Source organism: Nesoenas mayeri (assembly GCF_963082525.1).
Source record: "Nesoenas mayeri genome assembly, chromosome: Z".
In the NCBI taxonomy this organism is placed as follows: domain Eukaryota; kingdom Metazoa; phylum Chordata; class Aves; order Columbiformes; family Columbidae; genus Nesoenas; species Nesoenas mayeri.
Window position 1 is genome coordinate 64,672,830 of NC_137542.1, and position 26,913 is coordinate 64,699,742.

Consider the following 26,913-nt stretch of genomic DNA (forward strand, 5'->3'; position numbering starts at 1 on the left):
TTATTTTTCATGAAACAACAATGTATGCTTTAAAGCTACACTGACGGTTCCACTATTGTGGCTAAGCTTCGGTTTAAGATAAAAGCAGTCCTATGTATTCTAAAAAGCTTTTCTGAAAAAAACCTATGAGGTAGTTCTGACATACTGAGAAAGAATATTAAACATATTTGCTACTAACCGAACAACTTAACTTCTAGGTGGATTAAACAAGGTATCCATAGTGTCTCCTCAGTTCAAACTGAAAATAATGGCAAATTTTTTCCTTTGGATTCTCCTTCATTACAAGGAGAAAACATCCTTATGTCAGAACTAAAATGCCCCCATTGATAAATACATAAATGTTTGGAATTTTGGAATTGAATTACATGTTTGATCTGAACAATGGATTAAAAAGAAACCAAACAGGATTTCTTACATCACTGATTTTGAAAAAAAAAAAAAAAATCTTAAGCCAACTTTTGAATAGTTGTCCATTCAACAATAAAAGAGAATTGAACAATTCACTCCCATAATTTCATACTATTTCATACTGGTTTTTGGGTAGTATAATAATCTCTTCACAGCATCACAATGCATTACACAGTGGAAATTGGTTTCATACAGAGAACAGAGACAGCATACAAAGCAAGGTGCTATAATAATATAAGGATTCTAGAATGCATTATCACTATTCTTTGCTGAAACCAAATCGTTCTCCACATAGAACTGTAACACTTGTGAACATGGAAATAACAAACACATCAGCCTTCCCAAAGCATAGAGTTCCACAGCTGAGTTACAGATTAGCATAACATTCTTTATTCAGTGCAAAGATCAACTAGAATGTGATTAGGAGTGTACTGGACTCCTCATGGCTAACATGTTAAAAAACTTGCCTTCCTATCGTAGAGGAATATACCTGTTTAGACCACATCTGCTGCCAACTAATTCAAAAGACACCAGGGAGCCTATATATTCAGCTCGATGGCTGGAGGATCACATTCATCACCTTCCTGATTAAACCTGAACCAGCACCTTGTTATACCCTACACTTCCAACCTTATCTTGATACACTGCTGTGCGTATCGTAACACTCACTATTTCTTTCTCTCTTGCTCTGTTCCTATAAATGAAATATTACAGTCAGGCAACTGCTTTTGCTACAGATACCATCATTTAGGCACACTACCATCCCTTTTTTTCTCCTTCGTATAGGAAGGAAAGATATCCAGCATAACTGAAAAATTTTAATCTGATGAATTATGTTTCACATAAGGCAAACAGAAGGAAGTCTGTTATATAGCTCTGCTTAACATGGAAGATTCGTGTGCTTACCTCTAATTATGGGACTGCAGCTACAGTGCATGAAGTTAAACTCCGTAGTAAGCTGCAAGGCGCTCTTTTAAGGGAAGAGGAAACAACTGGTCGGAGAAACGCCTCCAATTCTCATCCCCTACTTGATTTTTAAATCCATGAAGAATCTACAAATGAGAGGGGAAAAATAAAGGTAATCACTAAACAGTAGATACATGATCATTGTTTACTAGCAACGTAAGCAGTAAACCACAAACTGCTGGACCATACATCTGTCCGTTTGTATTCTCCAATTTAATACCGAAATGCTACTAAGAAACAAATGAAATTTAGTAATGTCTGTCTTAACTCGAGTTTTTTTTCTTTCAGGGGTGGCATATAGAATATACATACCCACACAAATTAATGTTTATGTGTTTTTCATGAGGAAGGTGACTTACAAGAGCGATTGACAGTTAACATATGATAACTGTATTCACATTTCTTTTTAGATGTGTAATATTTTGTGGGAAGAAAGCTAGTCCAAAAATGCAGCCAGCATTTGAAAGAATGAATGCCCGTCAGTTTCTAGCACAAATACAAAAGCATTCTGTGAGAGTTGTTTTTGCTTCCCATGGAACCTCTAAGACAACAGTCACTAAAAAGGAAACTGCCAAAATGTTTTTGCATTTTGAAAGAACAGATTCACAGTCAGTGGCAGTCCAAAGCCAGTGAAATAGGTAAAAAAGAGGTCTACAGGTTTCAGTTTTGACTTTCCAACATAATAAATTAATTGAAAACTATGAAAATTAAATTATACTATCAAAAAGGTATGTTAGTTCTCAAAACACCAGGTTAAAAGACAAATGTCAGAAAGAAAAAAAAACAGATGAAGTGGCTACTCCTCATAGAAAATTTTGCCAAGAGAATCTAAAGTTTTGGTTTTCTTTTTTAAATTCAAGGATACTGGAATTGTGGAAAAGTCTGTCATGAACACATCCTCACAGAAAAGGCAATGTCAAAGTTAATGCTCAAGGTACTGAGTTCACCTCATCACAACATTCTGAAGCAGAGCTGTTCTTAAACAGGATGTAGCAATAACAACAGTACAGTGTCACTAGTTAACTTTGCTGCTTTTCTCCCAGTAAGAGACTTTCCACAAGCAGGCTCACCTCCCGCTCCTAACCCAAAGAGTCAGACTAGCCAGCTACCAAGAAACTACTGAAAAATCTAAGAATGTACAGGTATGACATGAGGAACACTTTTAACATCATCTTCCAGTAGAGTTTTAGCAAGAGAGCTTCAGCTACAGTCATCAGATAAATTGCTTTTTTAAAAGTGATAAAATTCTTAGGATATGTGTTAGATTTCAACACTGGCAGCTTATCTACCTATGCTCTTGGAAGTGGTATCTTCTGTCTCATCTCTAGTGCTAAAAAACAAAACAAAAAAATGAAACACTGGACAGGCCATTTTCTTCCATTCCTGAAAGGCATAATTATTTTTGTAAAAACATCTAACTCGACTACAGTAATAATGTATTCACAAAGAAGTAATCTAAAAAAGTGCATACCATCACTTGAAGAAAGCTTTGTCTCCTTTCATGGCAAAAAGCACAAAAAATACACTTTAAAAAGCAAGGATGTCCTTTGCCAAGTGACCAAGCCTTTGTGTCTAGTTTAAATGCATTAGATCCCACATGAATAACTCAGAAAGAATGTCAAAAAGCAGAGTCTCAACTTATTGAAGCAAATATTCAATACTGTAGGACTAGTGAAGAAACACACACTAAGACTGCTTTGGGCAATCATCACAGACAGCATCCTAGACTCTTTCAAGCATTTAAGTATTTGCTGTTCTCATCTGCTGATGCTAAATACTCACAGCTGTGCATTTCCTGGACATGATGTTCCTTTGAAGAAGACCAGTTATCTGTGAGGCTAACTATGATTGTAGCTTCTCTTCTGATGCTCACATGTGGCACTACTTAGGAATATACCCCATTTTTGCGTTAAGATAATTAAATGAACTTTTGATTTCACAACTTCTGAGGGGAGCCACACTACCAAACAGTAGCAGGCAAAACACAATATAACACATTGTGGGTGGGGTTCTACACAAGGCAAATAATCCTTTCACTGAAATTCTATTGAGACTTTGTTTAGGGATGTGTTCTTGGGTATAATGGTATGTTAGTTTCTTAAAACTTGCTGATCCAAGAGGGATTCTGAGGAGGATTAAGCAATCCCAAAAAACCTTATTTTCAGCAGGACTAAAAGAAACTGATCAGGATACCACAGAAAATTTTTAGTTTGCAATTTTCTAGATATTTCTCCAAAATAAAGTAGGCATCTTCATAGCAAAGAAGTCTTGAACTATACAAATCTCATTTTCTAGAAAAAAAAATGCAGTATAAAAAACTCCATACTTCCAAATGCTGGCAAAACATAGTAGGCTGGACATTATGAAAAACTCTTTGAGGGTGATTATCCCTTCAAATAAGATCTTGAGCACAATACTGTTAAAAAGGAACTCAAGATTTTTAGGTTTTGTCTGAAACTTTATGAACTTCCAAAGAAGCCCCCATGACCACAAAGAGAGTAACAATGGAAACAGAAAGCAAGTAAAAAATCCTGGAGAATTCATAACAACCACCATTAGGACATACAGTTGTATTAGAAACATTACCTTACAGAACATGTCTCGGAGATCATCTTTTGGGCTAATCCACGATGCAACAGCATCACAAAAAAAAATAAAGTCCTACAAGATTGAACGATCACATAGGTTAGAAACCTCAATTTATAGGTCTGAAAACAACACTTGATGTTCATTCTACGAACTATGTAGGGTCTTTTATCCTAATTCACAACTGCTTTTCATGTATTTATTTCCCAGTTAATACAGACAATAATAGTTAATTATTGTATGCCTAAGTGTTCAGAAATAGAAATAGCCGAGTGTATGAATAGTTTTGTTTAATCAAATTTTGATTAAATAAAACTACCATTAAAAAACCTGAACCAGTCTCCCCTCCTACACTATACTTGTCTAATATTAATGCTTTTAGTACACATACCCAGTCCAAGAATCAATTACCCTAAGAACAAGCAAAAAAACTTAAGACCACAGTTGCAACACACTCTCTCATGCATTTCCAGTTGGGGAAAAAAAACTCTTGTATTTTTTAAGCAGAACCAGAATTTTCTTTTTTGAGACACACAGAATGTTTATCATACAGGTTCAAAACTAAAGCTACCCCAAAATCTCTATATTTAGTTCATCTGCTGTCATGCATTACCTCCTACTACACCATTAAAACATCAGTCTTTAATCATTAACAACACACATGTTTTTGGGTAGGAACTGAGGATAACAACTATAGAGCAGGAGAAGTAGGATAACAAAAAGAGTCCCTAATTATCCCCTCTCTTCAGCTACGTGAAAGAACAAATGGACAGCAGAAGAGGGAAACACTAAGTACAGAACAAGGCATAAGTGAAATTAATTGAAAATTTCAAAACAAGGTAGAGGCTCAATTCTTGTGTTTCAAGAAGAATTCCAGGCAAAGGAAAGGGAAAAATCACCTTCATTTTACTCTTAGAAAATACTACATTGGTACAGCTTTACTTTGGAGGTGTGAGGATTAAAGAGCAAGTCACCATCTATTATTCAGATGCACCATTTATTTTAAAGAGATGCATGTTCCTTGTTGCATTGACATGTATTAAGGAATATACCCAAAGTTAAAACAGAACCCTCCCTACTGAAGTTTAAAGAATGAAGGGGTGGTTACTGTTTTTATTCTGTTTCTTGTTTTAAAAGCCTAGGTTACATCTAGAAAATAGGTTTTGGTATGTCAACTTTTGCCTTGTATTATCATACAGATCCTGAACACAACCTGACAGAAGTATCAAAATACAGTTATTTTAATCAAAGTTCATTATTTACATTCTGTAAATAAAAGAGAAAAACTAAATTCAACACCATTCTTCTCCTTTGCTCTGCTAGGTGATAATTACAGAAGCGTAACAGTATGTATCATTTGCAGCGTACACATTTTGGCCTCCTTAACCTCAAAAGAGAGCTACATCATGCTCTGCAGGGAATCACGTCAAACTAAACTTTTTTATACTCCATACACAGCTTTCACTAAATTTCACATGAGAAAAGACATCAAGATCTAATAATGTATCTTACTTGGACTACTCCACTGGGGTTGACTGAGATCATGGTACATATCCCACGGAATGCTGAATCCTTTTCCTCATTGTCTCTTATGTTTCGCAGAGAGGTGCACCTAGAAAGTTGGAGAGCACAGCTTAGCTATCTATTATTTTTTCTTCAATCAAGTCAGAACTAGATGACAGTATTTGATGGAATAAGTCACACTGATAAGACACTATTTTGAGCACTTAGTGAAACACTTGCTGCACACAGTCTTTATTAGCATATTCCCATTAGGCATCATCTCCAGAATCCTGTTCTCCTGTTGCACTATATGCAGTTAGAAAGTGTGACCTGTATTCCATTAAATACAAATGAAACATGTATCTGAAATATTTATAGAAACTGTCATTATTAGAAGCGGAACATGTAATACTATCACAGTATGAATTATGTCAGATACCACTTACAGAACAGTTATTTAACTTTTACAGCAGCAAGCAAGCTATTTTATACATAACAAATCTATAAACATGTATTCCTTACAGCAATTCAAGCCTCAGACTGAATTTTAAGTAAAGTAATGCACGGTTTAAATTTTACAGTCTCTGCATGCATTGTATTATCATTCTGGTGGATTTTAAAATGCTCTTTCATAGTCAAGCTTTAACACAGCAAGCATGTGACAATCTTATCCCATGCATAAATTAGTCGTTAGCCACAACATAAAAAATACATGACGGTGCTACTAAAAACTCACAAACCTGATAGGACAAGATTAGTCACATGGTTGGCAATGATTAAGGATTGAGATTTTGTAACCAACTGAAAAATATATCTAAAAGTGAGATAGAGAGAAGAAAGAAAGAAAGAAAGAAAGAGAGTGAAGAAAAATGAATAAAAAAAAAAGATTGAATAATACACACCAGGGTCTTATAAACTGCTGTAGCATGGGGGCCACCTCTTGAGGACAAACGTAACCAAGACGACCAATTGTTATTGCTAAGGTAACGCAATCACGGTTATACACCACCAAACGCCAACCAAGACATGAGCAAATGAGGGGGGAGGAGAAAAAATAAAGAAAAAACAACAAATAACTCAGAAACAGAAACCAACAGAATCTGTGTATGATAATAAACATAAGATTTCACCAGTGCTGTTTATTACCACCCCCTAAATAAGAGGCAGCAACATATATGGTATACTCTCCAGGGTAAAAGCAAAATTAAAGTAAATGAGAGAACACCAAAAACACAATTTAAAATCCAAAAGCTTTCTGATGTCAACAGTCATTCTGCCCTCTTCAAAGTGATCTCTTACAGTAAATTTACCTGCCATGCATTTTGAAGCTTTTATTCAAATGTATTACTATGGGTACTGTTGATAAAAAGGAATTAACCGTTTTCAGTTTTAGTATCCAGTATTCTGAACACTTTTTTTTCAGTATTTAGAATTAAAGATTTTAATAGATCTACTCAATCAGTAAAAATATATTTACAAATACTTTTACATGGAAAATATTGTGGTCTATCTAAAAATACTAAATAGATGAAACACTTCTCAAAGACCACAAAGTATGTGTCTTATTTATAATCTCATACAGAATTTAAAGTGGTTGCTAATTCACAGCAGCTGACTGCAATAAATTCATTTTTCAATCCAAGTATTTCCCCTGTTCACAAAAGGTTTCCTCACAGAAATCTTATAAGAATCTGATTTCTGACACCAAGGCATAAGGACACACAAAAAGCAAAATTGCTTCATCATGTAATTAGGTAGTTTGGACCTCTGCTCTGAGGGACAGACTGAAGAAAATATCATCATGAAAATGTGTTTTAATGGTGTTTGCTCAACTCACAAAAGATTAATCTTTAGAAAAAGGAGCGGGTGGGGAATAATGTATCAGGATTACTTGAAGCAAAATACATGAATAATACTAAAATCCAGCAGATTTATATGAAGCAGAGAAAGGAAACCTATGTTCAAGAGACATACTATGCAACACTCTAATTAACAGGCATTTGTGAACAGTTTCATGAAACATGCAATAAAGCAGATGATGCTTTCTCTGATAAAAGTTTGGTGTAGGATATACTAGCAGTTTGATACATACTCCTGAGAGCTGCAGCTCACTCGTTATGTAATGTTTTGCCTTGATGTTACTCAATTTCAATATGCAGTGCCTAAAATTTTTGGCAGATCTAACTTATAAAATGCATTTGAAGTGCTACTTTTAAATGAAAATACATTTAAGCTTTATCTGTAAATTCTCACAGATACATTCTGTACAAGGAATATTAATATCTATCAAAGCTCAGCTTTTTGGCATGTACTGGTTATTTTCTATGCAATTACTTTTACTTAAGATGGTCTTCCAAATAAGTGTTTTCATAGCTCATTACATAGCAAGCTAAAGCAGAAAACAGCAATATTCTTGCACATACTAGTGGCATGCAGCACAATATCCCACAACAAACTCATAAGTACACCACACTCAACATTTATTTGCAGTTATGCATCCACATTTAAAGTAATTATTAAGAGAATTAAATTAAAAAAAAAAAAGTCAGTGCTTGGATGCTTCCAAAAATCCTCTAACAGAGATGGAAGCAAACATTTAAGTACTGGATGCCTCTCAGTTACAGGTGTTACATATCCATCAGTGTAGAAGAAGGGGGTCGGGGCAGGGGGAAAGAAAATTTCTATTGCTATACTATTCCATGGTATATTTCACAACAAGTAGGTATTTGCTCCAAAATTATATTTTCAAAAAGTAGTATCTAGAATATGCCAGACAACTAGGTAATTTTTCCTTCAAGTTCACCTTCCATACTAAATTGGCTTGGGGGACAGATAAAGTGCAGCTTTTAAGTTCAGAAAATACCAGAGGAAAAATATGCATTGGAAAAAAACCCAAAAATATCCAATTTATCTTTTGCTTAACTCAAAAAAACCCCCAAACCTGTATCAGTGAATCTGCATAATTTTCAATCATGTCAGGTATAATGACTAAACCATCATTTACTTACAAGACAGTTTTCAAACAGAAAAAAAAGATTCTCAATTAGTAAAACAGTAAACCAGAAACTGGTCAAATTTATTGATAAAGTTTTGCTGAAGTATGGAAGGTGCTCTTCATACCAGAATGTGCCCTCTATAAATGCAAAAGAAACAAGCCTCAGAAATTCCAATTGAGTAAAGCATTGGGGATTGCTTCCGATTTGGAAGGCAAAGCTGTGAGCCAGAACACAAAACCTGCATGCCATTATTAGAATTATTTTCAGAAATATTTCAGAAATTATTAAGTGACCAGGTAATAGACACTATACATAATTTCAGTTGTGTTGTGGTAAAACTACCATCACAGATCTAGATTTTTGTGCATGATAGTAGAAGTTTATCTTTAAAAAGAGTGCATTTTTTGTAAATTCAGGGAGTTCAATATTTGTTTTATATGTGCCAATTACATTTGTTTTAAACACTAGACATATATATACAGTACACAGGTATAACAACATGCATATATTAAAATCAGCGTGAACTAAGTCTTTAAATATTACTGCATAGATTTGTCACATTCAATACACAAAACTAGAAAAATACTTAAAGTGAGAAAGCATTAAATTTAAGAATCTAGATATATGATAGATGGTTTGCTGCAAGACTGAGACTTGTAAGAGCTTCTGCAAAACAGAGATGCTTTTGCTTATGAAAGCCAAATACATAGCAATGAAATTAGTTTTTGTGTGGTTCCTCTATGCAATTTTAAAAGTCATTATATATAAAAAAAGTCTCTAATTCTCTTCACCATGTATGGTTCAGTTATTGGGTACCTGTGTTCTCTAACAATGTCTTTGGTGTGTTGGGTCTGTTAATTATTTCTACAAGCTGGTGCAACACCATTGGAATATAAGGCTGCATCTCTATACCTGAAACAGACAAAAAAAAATTCAGAAGAAAATGACCATTAATATACATAATCTAAATAGATCTGGCACACTGATTTTACTAAAACGGACATGAATCTCAGATTAAATTTCAACATGAAAGTATCACTAAAAAGCCTCCAATAAAACACCCAGACAAGCCATGCTAAATGTGATTCAAAGGAAAAAAAAATAAATACATCTTACCCATTTGGATGGAGATTTCTCCAATTGCCCAGGTGGCATTGTTACACACAGAAATGAATTCGGGGTTTAGGTTGGTTCCCAAAATAGGCATGAAATCAGCTAGAAAGAACAACATTTTAAAATCTCGTCACACAATCCAACCATCTTGTCCCATTACTGTAAGGTCATGGGGGGGGGGCAAGGGGAAAGAGTTGTTTTTGTTGTTTGCTTTGTTTTTAAATGTAAGCCTATTTAAATGCTTGGGAAATGTTACACATGAATTAACAAGAGCTATATTTCTGCTATATATCAGATTAACCTGGATTTTAGAACCTAAGCAGATCAATGCAAATCTTTCCAAATTATGATTTTAAAATGTTTCTAATAGGCTTTCTGTAAGTTTAGAAATCTTTTTTCTCCTCTTCTATTGCTAGGGCAAGAGGGAGAGAGTGGAAGAAGGGGAAATAACAAACACAGCTACCAAGTACTTGTAGTTTTCTAATACAGTCAAACAACCCTCAAATCATAGAACCACAGAAGAGTTTGGCTTGGAAGGGACCTCCAAAGGTCACCTAGTCCAACTCCCCTGCAATGAGCAGGGACATCTTCAAACAGATCAGGCTGCTCAGGGCCCTGTCCAGCCTGGTCTGGGATGTCTCCAGGGATGGAGCATCTACCACCTCTCTGGGCAATGCGGGCCAGTGTTTCACCACCCCCATTGTAAAGCATTTCTTCCTCACGTTTATTCTGAATCTCCCCTCCTTTTTATCACCTGGATAGCTATGTATGCACCTATGCCTGAAAAAACAATGAAGCCTACAAGGTAACCACATATTTTATTACATGTTAAGAATAAATTAGTCACAAAGATGGTTTATAACTTCTACCAAATAAATCTTAAATTCCAAGCCTATCCAAGCATTCATTTGGCAAGCTAAGTGTACCTCAAGAGTATCTGTGGGAAGAGACAGTAAATATCACAGAAGGGTATAACTGATGCTACTTCCCTACTGAATTTTAAAACAGAGGAAAAAAAATAAAAATAAAAAGAAATCAAATACAAGCCCAAAACCTACCCTGCAGCCAAGTTTTACAATTTCAATATATATGTAAAATTTTAGGTAACAACAGACTTTAGTGGAACAAAAAAAGCTCTAAATTGAAGAATTTATCAAAGCACACAACTATTTTAATTGAAATCAAAGAATATCCGTTTTGCTATATTCCAGCACAACAGGTGGCTTGTTACATTATGAAAAATCAAAAATGAACTATTTCACCGTCTACGAAAATAAGAACATGTCTTTTATATATACAATTCAAAGGAGAAAAGACTACAGACCCCTGATGATGAAGGAACATGAAAACTTAAAACACCATAAAAAGGCAACCCACAGAATAGGGAGCTTAACAATGGCTAAACCAGCTTCTTTATCCATTTCCAAAACAAGTTGTTTAATATGTAAAAGAGACATACCGATGCAAGGCTTAACATGCTGAAAACACGCCTTTGTCAGATCACCTAACAATGCAAAAGAACTCTGCCGTACCTCAGGCATTTTATCCTAAAGAGAAGAAGAAAAAAGACAATTCTTGGAGTGTTACTCATTCTCTTAAGAAAGAAAATCCTTGGATCAAACCGGTCACTCAACTCACCTGCATGCACTGGTACATTAGTGTCAGGATATTGCTGCGAGCCACTAGCTGTTCAATGTTGCCTCCAAGTCCTTCAGCTAAACCACTGAGCAAATCAAGAGCCACAATCATGAAATCCTTATCTGGAGCCTCATATTGGTCTGGCTGAGCATTATGCAACTGCAACAAATAAGTACGGGTTTTCAAAATGAGTATTAGATTTTCTCAAGAGTACACATACACAAAGTTTCTTTTAGATATTCAATGGTCACATTACAAATCGTACTGCAAACCTGTGACTTTACATAGTTAACACATTGGTTTAAGGAGATATTCTGAAAACACTGGAGTAGCAATAGAAAAATACCATGGCTTGTGCAAGGGTCTTCTGCACCAGATTTACACAACGCTGGTACACGGGTTCACAGTATGGAAGAAAGCCCGATTGCAAGGCAGTAGCAACTGACGACAGGCACTAGAATTAAAAACAAAACAAAACAAAAAAACAAAACAAAAAAAAAGAAAAACAGTCACTACCTTTCCTTACACCCCTGAAGTGCTTTTTACCTGAGAGAGGTAAGTTTAAAGATATTAACATTTTACGTATACCCACGTGTAGCTGATTAAGTAAATACAATCTAGAAAGGCAGTACCAATTAGTTGCGTTAAGGCAACTATTAGCAAGTTGTTATTCCCTCCTGTGTATGCTGTTTGAGATAGTGTCTCAGCAGCAGCTTCTACTTTGAGATAGCCAAGAAAAACAATTACAATAATTCAGCCAGCGTGAATACTAAGCCTCAGCGTCTTGACCAGGAATAAGCCCTAACATTACCTAAGAGTTAGGAAACTGATTTTTCTACAGGTGTTTTCCCACTTCACACTTGGTATAGACTACATTGTCTGTTTCATACCTTCAGCTTGTTTGACAATAGCTTTAATGGAGGAATGAAGGGAGAGCAAGGAGGGAGAAGACAAGACTAAAAGGAGGACAGAACATCTATTTTTTTTTTTTTATTTATTTTTCTAAAAGATTCCCAAAGAAAACACTCCAGAATGGCAGGAAAAAAAAAATAAAATCTAAAAGACTTCTCCTCTCAGTCACAACATTTTCCTACTACAGTCAGAATATTTTCTTCGTAATGGGAAATACCCAAAGCTGTCAGCTTTTACAGTCATACTTCCTAGTAGGAGCATCTTTAGTAGAAAGTGAAATTGCTAAAATGAGTTGATTAAAATATTCAAATTTTAGAATTTACCTCTAATAAAGGGAAAAGATCTTTATCTTCATCCTTCAACATGTTCCACTTCTGGATTAATGGAGGCATTAGCATCTGAATATATTCCTGTTTAAGATTAAAACACATCAGCTGTTGAAACACTTCACTGCATCCTATTTTATTTCAAATGATGTACTAAGAATTGATATATATTCTACTTTTTCAAAAAAGAACCCTGATGTACTGCAATTCAGTCATTGCAATACATTATGCAGTTTAATATTAGAATTCACCATTTGTGTCTGAAGATTTTTTGCCAAAGCAGAGAAGTACCTTTGCAGAGTGAATCTTTTCCCCCAGGTTTGTTTTCAGTCTAGCTGCCTGGGTTGTCACAAATCTACATGAGTGCCTCAGGGCCTACGAAAAGTGTTTTCACTAGTAACGCAATCTGACTGTGCATCTGCCATCTGCTTTTCTCAACCATTTCCCATTGCCCTGATGCTACAACCCTATCCCTCCATGTTCCTGAAATTTCTTCCTCAGTCAATTAACCATTCACGAAGAAAGCGATTTCCTATCCCTCCAGAAGGATGCACTTACCTGTTCTGTATAAAGCTGTTGCATCTTCCCTGCCACTGCAAAGCCATAGTCACAGGGGCACTGAGCAAAGCATTCATATAGTGTTTTTGCTCCCATAAAGTATCAACAGAACCAATGGATGCTGCCAATTAATGCTGTATTCAAACATACAAAATTCTAAGTGAACTGAAGGAAGCCTCACCATCAGCAGGAGCTCCCATTTACACTCCTCCTGGTATGGTCCAGTGTCAAGATGGCCAGGGCCAGAGAGAGACTGAAAAGGAGGTCCTTTGATGGTGTGGGGTCTCAGATGGCAAGTAAAATGCCATGGAAACAACCCAAATTGTTTTATTATGGTGTGTCTATGTCATGTGAAACAGCATAAAGAAATTTTTAAAATTTCAATAACCACCATAAGAGGATGCACACACATGACATGTATGCGCATTCTATTAATATATGGACACTAAAAAACACCAATATTACATCTGCCTATGTCTTATCTGTGCTTTGTCCACAGGATTCTGTGGTTTTATATATAAAATGCCTATCTCACTCTCTGATACAGCAATTTCTAGTGATGATGTGCTCCAATACGTTAGAAAGAGACACACAGAGCAGCTTAGCTAAACGTGGTCATTAGAAATTAAAACATACATCCCACAAATTCCTCTAAAATCCTGTTTCATATCTATAGATCTAAGTATCTCCTCTGAGCTGGAAAATTCCTAGCATGAAAAAAACAGTCACAATGAAAAGCAGATTTCAAAACCTACCACATACACAATCATTTATACAAAACAGCGAATATTTGTGTAGTGTGAAGATTACATGCAGTCTACGTATTTTACATGTAAATGTTTAGTATTAATGAAACTTAGACAGAAATATCAGCATTTCTATTTTGTAACATGTAAAGCACACTACAAAAAACACTGAACCAGTTTTTCAATTAGGATGAGTGCTTCTAGAGAACATAAGGTATACTCACTGGTTTATTTAGATGATGTCCTACAGAATCTGCTAAAGTTCCTATAGCATCATAAAGAATGAGCAGGTTTTTATGCTGGTATTTACTAAATGCGAAGACCAAAGTGTCAAGTATATACGCAAGATAAGGAACAAGCTCTGTACAAGCCTCCTCTTCTAGAGTAGCAAAGGCACTGAGGGACAAAAAACCCAGATCAGTTAGTATATTGGAAAAAGCAAAACAAGATGACCCCAAAACACCCCACACTACCCATTTCTATATAAGCATAAAACTGTATTTAGTTCTCAAATTCAACTAAGATATGTTTCCTAATTGCATTACTGAGACAACCTCATTTTATTTTGATTGAACACATAAGGATTCAGCTCTAACACTGTGATGAATAAAATCAGGAGATGCTGCTGTAAAACCCATCATGTATGTGCAGGAAGCCCCCAGTGAGAAAAGTATTACTGTACACAAGTTACAATATACTAACTGAAGTAGTAGGAACCATAACAAAAATCTGTGTACCTAAGTTAAAAATGGCCCACTATCTTTAATGTATGCTGTAGCTGCACCTAGAAGCCCTAGTGCTTTTGTGCCAGTACAACACCAATATCAGCCTGCAATCTCGGCAGCTCACTACATAAAGAAGCAGATGCAGAAAGACAGCAAAAAATAAAAGCAAAGAGAAGGGATGAACAATTTTAGCCAGCCTTTGTCAAAGCACACATCATGGCATCATGAAAACTTTTGAGATTGTCTATCAAGTGTTTGAACAACAGCATTAAAAAGCCATCAAAATCAAACAAAAAGTCTCCACACACCAGACATGATGCTTCAGAGAAACATGGAGGAAAGGAAAAAAATATGCAACGGATTTACTGGCCTACCTTGTGTTAACAAGATTATTATTAGCCTTTCCCTGCACTAAAAATGCATACATCACTGCATGAGCTGAACAATCCCCTACTAACATGCTACCAAACACTGAAATGCCTTTTTCTTAACACAGTGCAACTGTGAACACTGAATGACTAGCACTCCTATTTCATTTATTATTTTACTACTATGAAGTATTCTTTCAGAAAGGCATACAAGATAAGCAGGAAACCATGCTTCAGTAAAGCATCTTTTTGATTGTCACCAACTAAAGGAGGAGTTTCTCAACACTAATGAATGTTAAGATGTCTGATATGATACAGACGTTAGTGATGAAAACATACAGTATCCTACAACCAATATTCAGTTTGATAGACTTTAACAATCTGTGCAACTATTCATTGTATGGATGCAGCTTTTTGCACCTCTCCAAGAGGATTATGGTATTTCCTTGCAATTTAGAAAGCTAATAACTATGTTTTGATTTATAACAGCTCTACATTTTCCTTAAAGTGGATTTTCACAGTTTATTTTTAGCTGCTACAGTAATTTTAATGAATCTCTGCTTTAATAAAAGCATTTTAAAACATGCTATAAAACTGATATTGAATTTAAATTTAAAAAAATAATGTGTATTATTTTTAATGTTTTGATTTTATCTTTCTTACTACTTTCACAGTTTCCACTGCAGTTTCATAAGCACTGCATGAAGTTATTTAACAACTGCAACACAGCTGCATTCAACCACATGCACATTTCAACCATGTTTTGCAAAAGCCAAGTATGAACAGAAGTGCGAAGGGTTTTGTTTGTGTTAGAGGTCTTTTTGTCTGTTTGGTTTGGTTTTAATAGAATCTATACATAATCTGATTCATTGGATCTGAAAATGAGTGAAGCAAGTATTGTTGTATCACCATCCTCCTGCTCATCCAGGAAGGAACAGAATATCTCTATGAAAAGACAGAGCAGCCGTTAATGCCCAACACATTTCCTAGTCCAATGTTTGAAGGGTTTAGAGTCAAAAAGCAAACATTGCTTACTACTCAAGTCTTACTACTTCCCTTTCATTAAATTAATTGTATCTGTCCTCAGACAAGGATACATCTAGCCCTTTTGTGCAAAGCTGAGCACAAGAATTCTGACCTCAGCCTCCTCTTTAGGCTCTACTGATATTTGGAGGTGGGATATAATAACAATAATAAATTTGCATGTTTCAAGTGTTAAAAACACAATCAGATGCAGACCTAATTCTGCTTTATGATGAAGCCTTCTTGGCAGTCTGCTGTGTACACTCCTACCCCACATAAACTGACATGTAAAAGCTTTTTTGACGAGCTTGCTGCACAAGAGCAGCACCCATTCCCATTCCACTAATGGCGAGTCCATTAATCTTATTTATTTATTTAAAATATCAGCAGACAAGGGGGAGAAGGGAATCTTGTATCCCAGGGCTTCCCTTCAAGAGAAAGAGAACATCCCTTGAAATAGTCATAACCCAAATGTTTTTGTAATCCTGAGCTAAATATAAACAACACCAGTAATCTAATGATAGGGCAGTTTTCCATGGCAATTAGTATTGACCTTGTTCATAGGCACATCAAAAAAGCCAGACTTCTGCTCAATGAAACATTATATACTGAAAATAAACAAGCGTCACAAACAGATAATTTCTTTTACTACAACAAATGATTTAGCTTGGTGAATCATACACACTGAAAATAAACTGGACAAGAGAAATAAAAATGAATTTTTTCATGTTATTACAATATGCAGTTTGTGACTGCTCCAGAAGAAACTCCATCTACTCCAATTTAAAAGAAAAAGAAATACTTTAAGAGCCAGAAGTTGAGTCACCCATTCATTGACAAAGGCATTAAAATAGCTTCCCATGAAAAAGTAGTGTCACAGATAGTGCTTTTTGCTTAAGCTTTGGCTTACCTGCAGGCAGCTTCTTGTACTCTCTTGTTGCTGTCCAGGATACGCTTTAGCAACTCAGTCATTAATGGCTTCAAGTATGTGTCTGGGGGTTGACTAACAACCCAGTGTGCATAGCGACTAAGAGTCCAGCATGTAATGGAGCGCACAAGAGCCTTTTTGTCAGAGAGGCACTGAATAAGGTGAGGGATCAGCTCAGGAAGATATGGAATCATACCCTGCATGCAGCCTAAAAGGAAAAAGATAGCTGTTGCAGTACTAGAATTAATAAAAAGTTCTACTCTTTTGTGCTTTCTAGAAGGGACATATTTTCATTATCATGTAGGAATACCTTTTAACAACTGAAACAAACCAAGTCTACCTAATTTATATCAGGTTAAAAAAACACCTTACCTAAATGATAATTACAATCCTCTCATTTCAACTACATTTCTACTTCAGTGCTTGCCCAGTCTCCAGAAATTCTGCTTTATTAAATGGAGTACAGCAAGTACATCCAAATAAATATACATTTCCAAATAAAGTGAATTTATAAAACTTGGAGCTCCCACATAAGTCTACTCAGAGTAAATAAGACAAAAATTAGAGAAAGGCTTGGTCTTGACAACAAATCATCCCATCATTAAAAAGGATTCCTTAAGAAATTTAATAGTTTTCTTGTTTTCTCCTAATATCATACAAATACTGACCAGCAATAACAGCCACACGTTTCAAGTCAGCAATGGCAGTAATACACTGAGCTTTGCCCAAAGTACTTTTACCTTGCTTGACTTGAAATCAAAACCAACTAAAAAGTTTTCTAGTAACAAAGAAAAAAGTATGTTCTCCAGGCACTGTGGGAAAAGAAAGATAATCCAGGCATGAACCCAACTATATTCCTTCATCTTGCAAAAGATGCTGGAAATGCAGACAAAAAGCCAGGCAGGGCTAGGAGCAAGAACAAAGGAATGGAAGTTATCACATTTAAATTGGAGAACCATCCACATAAAGCAGCTCAGGACACTAAAGTTGCAGGAGTGGTCTTCTCCCTTCCTGAAGCATTAGAATGAAATGTAAGGCTCAAATTGATTAAATATTCCTTTTTTTATGAAATCAAGGTAGTATTTCATGAGAGATCAATAAACATATGCTGCAGACTTAAGAAGAAATAAATTACCTAAGCTACTTAGCCTCCCAACCATGCATAAATTTGAGATGAAAAATTAAACTGCAGTCACCAGTTAGTAGATGTAAAGATTAATCAGCAAAACCAAACCAGCTAAGGTTGTATACTTAGCTTCCCTAAGTAAATTCCCTTGGAAGGAATCACGGGGCTGTTTTAGAACCAATGAAAAGTTCATCAACCTGATATTCACTGTTGCCTTACCTTCAGCAATCGCTCCAAGAACAAGGATACCAGATTCTTTAACAACCCACTCAGGATGGAAGAGCAATTCCTTCAAAAGGTGCAAGATGTGTGGCAGAAGTTCATCACGAAATACATTGGCTAGGACATCTAGAGCAGCAGCAGAACATTTCCCTGAGGGGAATTAACAATGTTAACCTCTGCTTATTATACAAGTATTTCTAATTATGCAATATAATCCTAATTTTAACTTTGAGCTGCCAGTAGAATCTCAGGGCATTAGGAAGAAAGATACTTTAATTTCATTACAATACATAGTGATCCACTGTACTCTGGTGCAAAGCCACAGTTCATAGAAATCCATTTTGCAGCACTGAAATAGCCATTAAAGGTACTTGTACACTGAGGATATCAAAACACTCACTGACAGGAACCACACCATTACATTGCAACATTATATACACTGCATGATTTCTGGATGACGTGACACTAAGCAAGCAATAAAAGTCTGTGACGTGAATGTAACATGTTGCAGAAACTAAGGAGAAATGCCTTAAAAATCCCAGCATGAGATTCAAAAGAAAATGCTAAAACATGACCCATGTGTCAAAGTAAAGAAATGCAAAATTGTCTTCTAGAGACTCAAAGGAATTTGCTGGCCTCTACTGAGCTTTTATACGTTATTCCTATTCTCTGATGTGCCCATATGAAGAACACCCCAACATCTGTTTGGAAGTTGTAATCAGATGTTTTTAGCGAAAACTCAGAAAAATCAGGAAGAGCTTCAAAACATGATTCAGAAATCCTTAATTTATTTTTCTGCTTTGGTGTTGTCGTGTCTAGAAATAATAATGTTAGGGTGGTTTTACAAAGAATGCTCATATTACAGTATTTATACTGCACTTTTTGCTTATCATGATCTCAGTTCCTTTTTAATTTGTCATAAAGGATTCAAGCAATGCTACTAATTGTTAGGCTGCTCTGATGTTTCCTCTCTGTTTAAATTGGAAGTCAAATACAGAACACTGCGTAAGAAATAGAGTACACAATTCTGGTTTTCAGGTAGTCCAAATTCTTTCAAATCCAGATAGTACATGTCAACACAGATTTCTTAACTTTTCTGATCTTTCTCTGTCAGGCCAGCATTCCTGGATGACTTTAGCTTCCCCACCACCTTATCCAAAACTGTGGACCAGATGGCAGCTGCTGTCATTTCAGCTATCTTTTCCAGAAAATATGTATTTAATTCTGCAGTCTCTGTACACAGTAGTGGTAAGAATAGCACTGAGCCTAAAACTTCTTAATAAAAAAAAAAAAAAAGGCTTTACAGAAATAGGCATATTTGCACTCATATACTACTACTACAAATTCAGAACTGATCCAAAATTGTTTGACCATAAGCTTCAAAGTACATTAAACGTGTCATGAAAACTTGGGGCTTTGGAAGAAAATAAAATAAAAAATTATGTGGATGTGTCAGAGTCTCAAGGCATTATTCCACAATAAAGCTGCTTGGAAAGTACATTTAAATCAGATTTGTCAGAATTTCATTAGCTATTTTCTATCACTGAGCTTAAAAATAAGTTTGTGGTGTTTTCTTTCCTTACCACATGGCCTATTGGCCTAAAGATCCTATGACTCATAGAGAGGCCACAGAAACTGTGGTTTCCTCACAATTACCTGCTCTCTTCATAACTAACATGTTATATTCCAGTCAGAAGAAAATTCTTCACATAGAAAAGAAATACCAGTAATGACACATTCACATGGAAAACCAAAGCAAAAAACAACCCCAAATTTTAGAGGGAAGACTGCAGTAAAAGAAAGCATTACTAAGCTTCCTCCAGCTATCAATGTGTAAGAGCTTTTTTTATTTTAACTAACGCTAATCAGGTGATACATTATTTTTATTATCTTGTAGAATTAAAATTCTAGGTCCAAAAGTTCTGTGGAATTGCCACCAGTAAATGTTTGCAGCTTGATCTGTCATATTCAAAATAAGAAACAAGCTTACAGATGGCTAGCTTTTGCCGATACAGTTACACAGTCAAAGTGCCACATAAAAGTCTCCTTCTCCACCCCATAACACCATATATGTCAGCAGACAGTTCTTATTTTCAAAATCAAAGGCTACACACAGTCTTCTTTTCACTGTACTTCTTGTATTATGTAAGTACCTCTATCCTAAAATACTTTACACATTACTTTGACATACTTAGATTCCAGTCAGAAACAGTATCATCATCATCAAGTTCATCATCATCATCATCATCATCTTCAATACCATCTTCTTCATGTTTCTGAGCCACTGTCCGTGAACGATGAAAACGAGGTCTTATGTCTTGTTCGCTATCTGGAATAGCTTCATCTTCTTCAACATCCCCCTGTCATCAAAACGTATTATCAAATAAACTAGTCCAACTGTATTGCCCAAAGAAATGAATAAAGTAGTTTTAGCCCAAGACTTTATAAGGATGTAAAAGAGTCACATCACACTTGTGCTGCCCAGCTAACTAAAAATGCCATTGTTCCTGCATTCTGCTGCTGCGTTTACCAGAAAAACAACAGGAAGACAGAAGCAAGACAGGCAAGCTCATACACATTTCTTGTTAAGAAATTACTCTTGATGGGAATGAAATAGAAAGACGTGCTAGATAAATTCTGGTACACAGACATATTCTAAAATATAGCAATGGAAAAAGCCATATATTCAATCTAGAAGGCATTAGAATTAATTCTGAGCATGTTTTTAGGCTGCATTGTTGTAGCAGTTCATAGGTAATAGCATCTCAGCTCTGACTAAGTTGAGTGAGAGGTGACAGAGGCAAGGCAGGAAAACCCACAGATTATTTTCTGAACACGGCAGCAGTCACATTTAGTATTTGGAACAGCACATCTCCCCTTACTTCTCCATTGAACAGATGGTAGATCTGCCTCTTCTGATCTGAATAATTCCGATTGATAGGTTAGAAACTAACCAGATAGTTATACAGAGTAAAAAAAATTGATGCTCACCTTCAACAGAATAATGTCGATCTCTGAATACTTCATGCCATTTACCAGCACAGGTATCAGCCTACAAAGAAATATTGTTACATGTCAAAACAACACATAAAAAAGCAAGCCAGTTTTCAGTTACCCGGGCCATAATTTTGGTTGTAATCCTCACGATCCTCAACAAAAACAAAACAAAAAACGAAAACCCAAAACAAAACAAACAAAAAAGCAAAATAAAACAAAAAAAACAACCAACCAACCAACCAAACAAAAACAACCCACAAAAAACCCAAAACCCTTTAGCCTTATAACAGAAGCTACTACCTAAACCAAGCTGCATGTTGTATGGTTCATCCACACTTTGTAATCTGAAAAAGTGTTAATTTTGAATTACAAGCTTTTAACTAGTTTGACAGACAGTACAACTGAGTTTTAAACTTTAAAAATCAGAAAATTTTATGTATGATGAATTTATTCTGAAGCACCTTTCAGAAATGAAGTCTGACGGTTTCTGGTGAGAATTCAGACTCCCATAATATGCACAATAAACAAGGTGGTTCCCACGAACTCCCACAAATAGTACTTGTCACTTCATCTACTTGTGGCTGAAGACTCTACCTTGCTACTCTTCAAGATGGAAGTCTAACTACCTTAAGATCTCCTATTCTTTTGTGATCACTTCATTAAGACAAGTTGCCAGCATTGCAGAGATCCTGAATAATCTGTATTAGGGTTTACTTCATTATTAAACTGGTTATGGCTATGGGACACAAACTCTACCGATATATAGCTAACAAAAGTACTGAGGGGGAAAAAAGTCAAATACTCCACATAAGAACACATTCTCCACAAAAAGAGAAAAATACATATTACAATTCGAATCATGCTAATAATGACCATGGACTGATGCAGCACCAGTGACAGACTCATTCTCTCTATATTCTGCAGCTGAGGAGTATTGTTTTTGAAGGTACCAGGACAACAATACTCACGCATTGCAACGGCACAATTAACTTCTGAACTTTTAATGAAGGAATAGTAAGTATACACATTATCACTAATTCATTAGAAGTTCTGCAGCACACTTCATGAAGTATGCAGGAGCTATGTGTTTTATAAGAAAGCCTACAGGAGCAAAATGGAACAAGATGTTACACACCACATGAACAGGTTTTTAGAAGATCTTGTCCCACTTTTAATTTAATATTAAAAAACTTTAAGATTATCATCAAGTATTGACAAACTTACATAGCTCCCTATCCAAACAGGACTCACCAACAAATAAGTTGCTTTCAACAAACATGACATTGAAGGATCATGAGAGAAATATAATATTACTCTTATTTGTTTTTCTAGAAATTTAAAAGCTTTTTTTTAAAATAAAAAATTATTATGATGCAGTGTCAATGCTCATGAAGGTCAAAAGAGGTTTAATAGTAGTTATTATCTACTAGTTAATAACTACTGTTATTCTCAGTATAAACATGATGTGTGTTGGGAAGGAGGTGTGTGCACTTAAGAATACCGCTATCATTGTTTTGCTTTTCCAGTTACAGGAGTAGGAATTAAGTAAAACCATTTTAAAAATTTAAAATTATTTCTCATAAATTGGTTGTCCTGTTTTCAACTCCTATTCCTCCACCACTACAATAGGTGTGTTTTAATCTCAACTCTACTTTCTAATTGCTCATGAAAAATGCAATTTTCCTTTTTTTTTTTTTTTTTTTTACTGTTTCACTCTATAATGCTTATTTTTGCTGAGAAGAATACAATCTCTTCTTGAGTGAATGAACTGAATCACAGACAGATCTTGAAATAACTGTCACAGTAACTTAAAGCCCTCCATGAATATATAAAGAGCATCCATTTACTGGCAACACTGAAGAATTCACTTCTTATTGCAAAAGACTTCAGAGTAATCTGGAAAAAGTTACAAGAACCGCTACAGACATGCAGATGTTTACATCCCAAACATGGATATTAATTCCCACTCAAAGATCTACACTTTGAAGCATATAATAACTCCTGAAGGTTACAAAAAATAGTTTTTTAACCTTAAACTACCAGGCTGCAGAAGTATGGAGGAACACATTGTACAATCTTTCTTTAAGTTTAAATTGAAGTAGCAATTGATATAAAACTGATTCCTAAATCCAAAAGATGTCATGCCATTTTGTTATGTTCTTTATAAAGTGTGGAATCTCTTGCATGACTATGTACATACAAGCATTGCAGAGATGCCTACATCACCAGTAGTCAAGACAACAGGCTCTTGGTACACCAGATATTACATGTAATGTCATGTGGACATGTTTGAGCTTAAGTGCACGTCAGCAAGTATTTGCACCCATGTCAAGGTTAACAGCCTGTTAAGGTAAAGCACCACAGTGACACAGTTTAGGTTGCTTTTGCAGGTCACTGGGTCTGAAATCCCCAGAAGTCTTTTCAATTAACCCTGTGCTACAGCCATTTTTAGTACGCACAAGAACTAGCTACAAGAAAATTCTAAGCATGCTGCAAGCTAGATACAGTCTTTATGAAAGTATCAGGAACAAGTCAACTGAAGTGTAAAGAAGACTATTTCAAAGCAAATAGGAGTCGTAATTCCTAATACTTACTTAGTAAGATGCCGACATAATACATCTTTACAAATTGGCTGTTCAGCCAAAGTCAGCCAAAACTCACAGGCCTCCAAAGCTACATTTTCGTCTTGGTCCTGGGTCCTCTGAAGCATGTACTACACAATATAAAAATACATTACTTAAATAAAATAGAAGTTTTAAGTGTCCAGAAAAAGCTATCAATGATGCAAAGCATGTTCACAAAACCAGATTATGGTACCATATCAATTTTGTTTCTTTGGGGCAAGGATAAGAAACAGACATAAAAGACTGCTTAAGGCTATCTTGCGCATAAGTTAAGAGAGTTCATTCTTGATGCTAAATGATTCAGATTCTAAATTTCTTCATTGCTTACGTGAGAAAATTATTATGAAGAAACTGCAGAGACCAAAGATAATAAACAGCAGTTTCCTGCAAATAGATTTTTTAAATTATTTTTTATCCCCACTTTGCACTTTTGAATAAAAAGGTATAACTTCGCCCTTACCAAAATAGCAGTACTTTTTTACTTCTAGTACAAAAAAAGCTTGCATACCAAAACATGAATACCTGACAGGATGTAATTAAGTAGAATCCATAACAAGAAAAAAAAGTCTCACATTTGTCTAGCATGAATGGGAATTCAGAGATTCAGTATCAAATCTTCAAGCTTGCTATTAAACCTTAGTCCTCCTTCAACCAAAAGTAATCAAATACCTGCATAAACAAAAATCCTAGAGACTACTGCTACATCAGTTTCTTACATAAAACTGCCAAAAAAATTTAGAGAAGACTCTTATGACTTCCAAAATACTAATTTCTCCATTCTTGCATGTCAGCTCTTATTTCTGAAAGACTTGGCTCATGCAAGTCCATGCAGCTATCTTTCCTCATACATAAAGAGCAAAAGAAATCCCTCTTCAGTTGATTCAGAATACCATTGTATTCTCAAAATTAAACAGAACAGGGGGACATTTATTATACTTAGGCATTGTAGGGATGCAAGACTTACCATGAACAGCACCTCTTCCTAAAGAATTGCACTAAGTCACACGCTTTCCCTAAAGGTCACTATTGTGATTAAGAACTCTCAGTAGCAGAAATACTGCCCTGTTCTGAGCTAACAACAGACTGCAACCACTCACTGCAAGCATGGCTTCCTCAAAGCATGTTAGAAGATGGGGCATTTTTCCCTAAAGGGCTTGAAAATCCACTGTTTTGCTGTGGATTCGTTATTTGTCAGGAAGACAAAAAATAGAATGACAAAAAATAATCTGTTTGAAGATACCCCTCACACTGTCATTCCTCTTTAAGTATCTGTAAGTATCATGCTATACGCTCCGGGAAGTAAGACAGCAGATTGAAAACGCTACTTACACTCAGTGGTGTAAGATAGTCATATACACAGCTTGGAAATCCTAGCAAGAACAGTGAGCCTAGTAATAAAGCAAAATGTGGGAAGGGTATCGGAAGGCTTGATTTTTTTAATGTCATACCAAATTTTGATAAGTGCTTTTAATGATAAGCTATGAAGTTCTACTGACTTTAGGCAATGCAAATAGTTGCTTTGTCACAATAAATTACAAAATAGCATAGGAAAATTATTCAGTACAGTTTTCTGTACTCTATAACAAACAATATTGTGTTAGTCTTGTTAACTCAAGAAAAGAATAGTGGGATACACAAAGTATAAAGAAGAACATACCCTTTGAGCAGTAACAGACATATCTTTATCTGAAGAAAGCAACAGGATGCAGAAATCAGGATTTCTACTGAGAAAGATCTCAGAAGCCATGTGTTTGGATAAATATGCTCTGTGAGCATACAAGTGCAATCTAATAATTTACATGTTAGGTTGGTTTACTCTTGACATGTGCTGTTGCCAAGTTCTCAGACAAAAGAGAAAAGAAAAAAATCTGGAAATGCATGCTCAATAAAACAATGAAATCCAAACTCAACCATTCCTGTGTGCTCCAGGGACTTGGCAATGAAGTTTAAACTTGTCTGCTTTAAAAGCATGATGTGTGCCAAGGCCTTCTTAGAACCACTACTAGATCATGAATATTCTTAACTACTTTAAAGGTGATTCTCCATAAGCATAAAGAACATTATGTAGATAGAAATTTCTCTCTTTTAAGACCATCTTAACTTTGAGCGGCAATCAGCAGCATCATTCAGCTTGGAGGCATTAAAGCCTCAAAGGTGCAAGACCTGACTCATTTGAAAGCTGAACAGTCAGTTCTGGGATACAATATTTGCATATACCAGGATGTATACAGAACTGGGGAAATCAGTAACACTACACAGTGTCCAAACTAACAAAAAAGTTTAGACTTTGTAACAGAACAGAAAGATCACTACTATTGTCTTTAGTAGAGAGGAAGCCTAGTAATAGTTTTCTCAACAGCAAAATTCCAGATACAATGAGAATACAATCTTGGATCTTTTACTGTTTGGTGACATCATTTCTACCTACAAAGTTCAGAAGTTCCCTACTGATCTTAGAAGGGTGAAGAGACAGATAAGTTATCATTTCTTAACAACACCATCTCCAAAATTATTCTGTTTAAAAAAAAAAATTAAAAAATCCTCAACCAACAACAAAACCAAAAACCAAAAAACCTCAACATACACAGACACAAAAACACTCCAAAAAAAAACCACCAAAACCAAACCAAGCCTATCACCAAGTATCAACAGTCCTTGCTTGTCCCATGTTATATGAGATTACGTCTGCAAAGACTGATATCACAGAATTCCAGACAATACACGGGAAGACTAGTCAGCAGGACAAGTCTGTCAAGGGTCACCTCAGTATTATGCATCTGTAATGCCTGTGTAAATGAGCAAAAAAATCACCTTCATTGTGTTGTCTGGACATAGTCTTATAGAATCTAACACTGGGTTGTGACCCACTTGTCCACATGAAATCTGCATGAGAAATGTTATGATCTTATCTATACTTCCAGTATGACAAGTAGCATACGTAAATTCTACTGAGAAACTACCACTATTTCCCAGAAACGTGGAAATTACAGATCAATTGAGCAGACAAAAAACAAGATGAATGTTCCTCTGATAAACAAGTCTGCAATAATCTAGAATGGTAAAGGAAATATCAAATGACATTAACTTCTACGAGTGAATGCAATGGGAGGCAATGTCTACAGTAGCTCAAAGAGTATACCTCAGCTAT

At 35.6% G+C, this 26,913-nt stretch overlaps 1 protein-coding gene across 2 annotated transcripts in view; it reads right to left on the bottom strand.

Moving 5' to 3' along the window:
• The window catches only part of TNPO1 (transportin 1), a 66,945-nt gene that overhangs the window by 5,691 nt on the left and 34,341 nt on the right, over window positions 1-26,913 (bottom strand). For both annotated transcript variants that reach the window (XM_080362228.1, XM_080362227.1), the window contains 16 exons: window positions 23,736-23,854; window positions 21,136-21,196; window positions 20,336-20,504; window positions 18,142-18,294; window positions 16,779-17,004; window positions 13,977-14,148; window positions 12,446-12,532; window positions 11,557-11,664; window positions 11,211-11,369; window positions 11,032-11,119; window positions 9,576-9,674; window positions 9,276-9,371; window positions 6,366-6,441; window positions 5,473-5,572; window positions 3,961-4,035; window positions 1,315-1,460 (listed from right to left, as the gene is read on the bottom strand). In XM_080362228.1, the coding sequence (XP_080218354.1) occupies window positions 1,350-1,460; window positions 3,961-4,035; window positions 5,473-5,572; window positions 6,366-6,441; window positions 9,276-9,371; window positions 9,576-9,674; window positions 11,032-11,119; window positions 11,211-11,369; window positions 11,557-11,664; window positions 12,446-12,532; window positions 13,977-14,148; window positions 16,779-17,004; window positions 18,142-18,294; window positions 20,336-20,504; window positions 21,136-21,196; window positions 23,736-23,854 (1,899 nt within the window). In that variant the 3' untranslated portion in view covers window positions 1,315-1,349. The remainder of the gene's footprint in view (window positions 1-1,314; window positions 1,461-3,960; window positions 4,036-5,472; window positions 5,573-6,365; window positions 6,442-9,275; window positions 9,372-9,575; window positions 9,675-11,031; window positions 11,120-11,210; window positions 11,370-11,556; window positions 11,665-12,445; window positions 12,533-13,976; window positions 14,149-16,778; window positions 17,005-18,141; window positions 18,295-20,335; window positions 20,505-21,135; window positions 21,197-23,735; window positions 23,855-26,913) is intronic.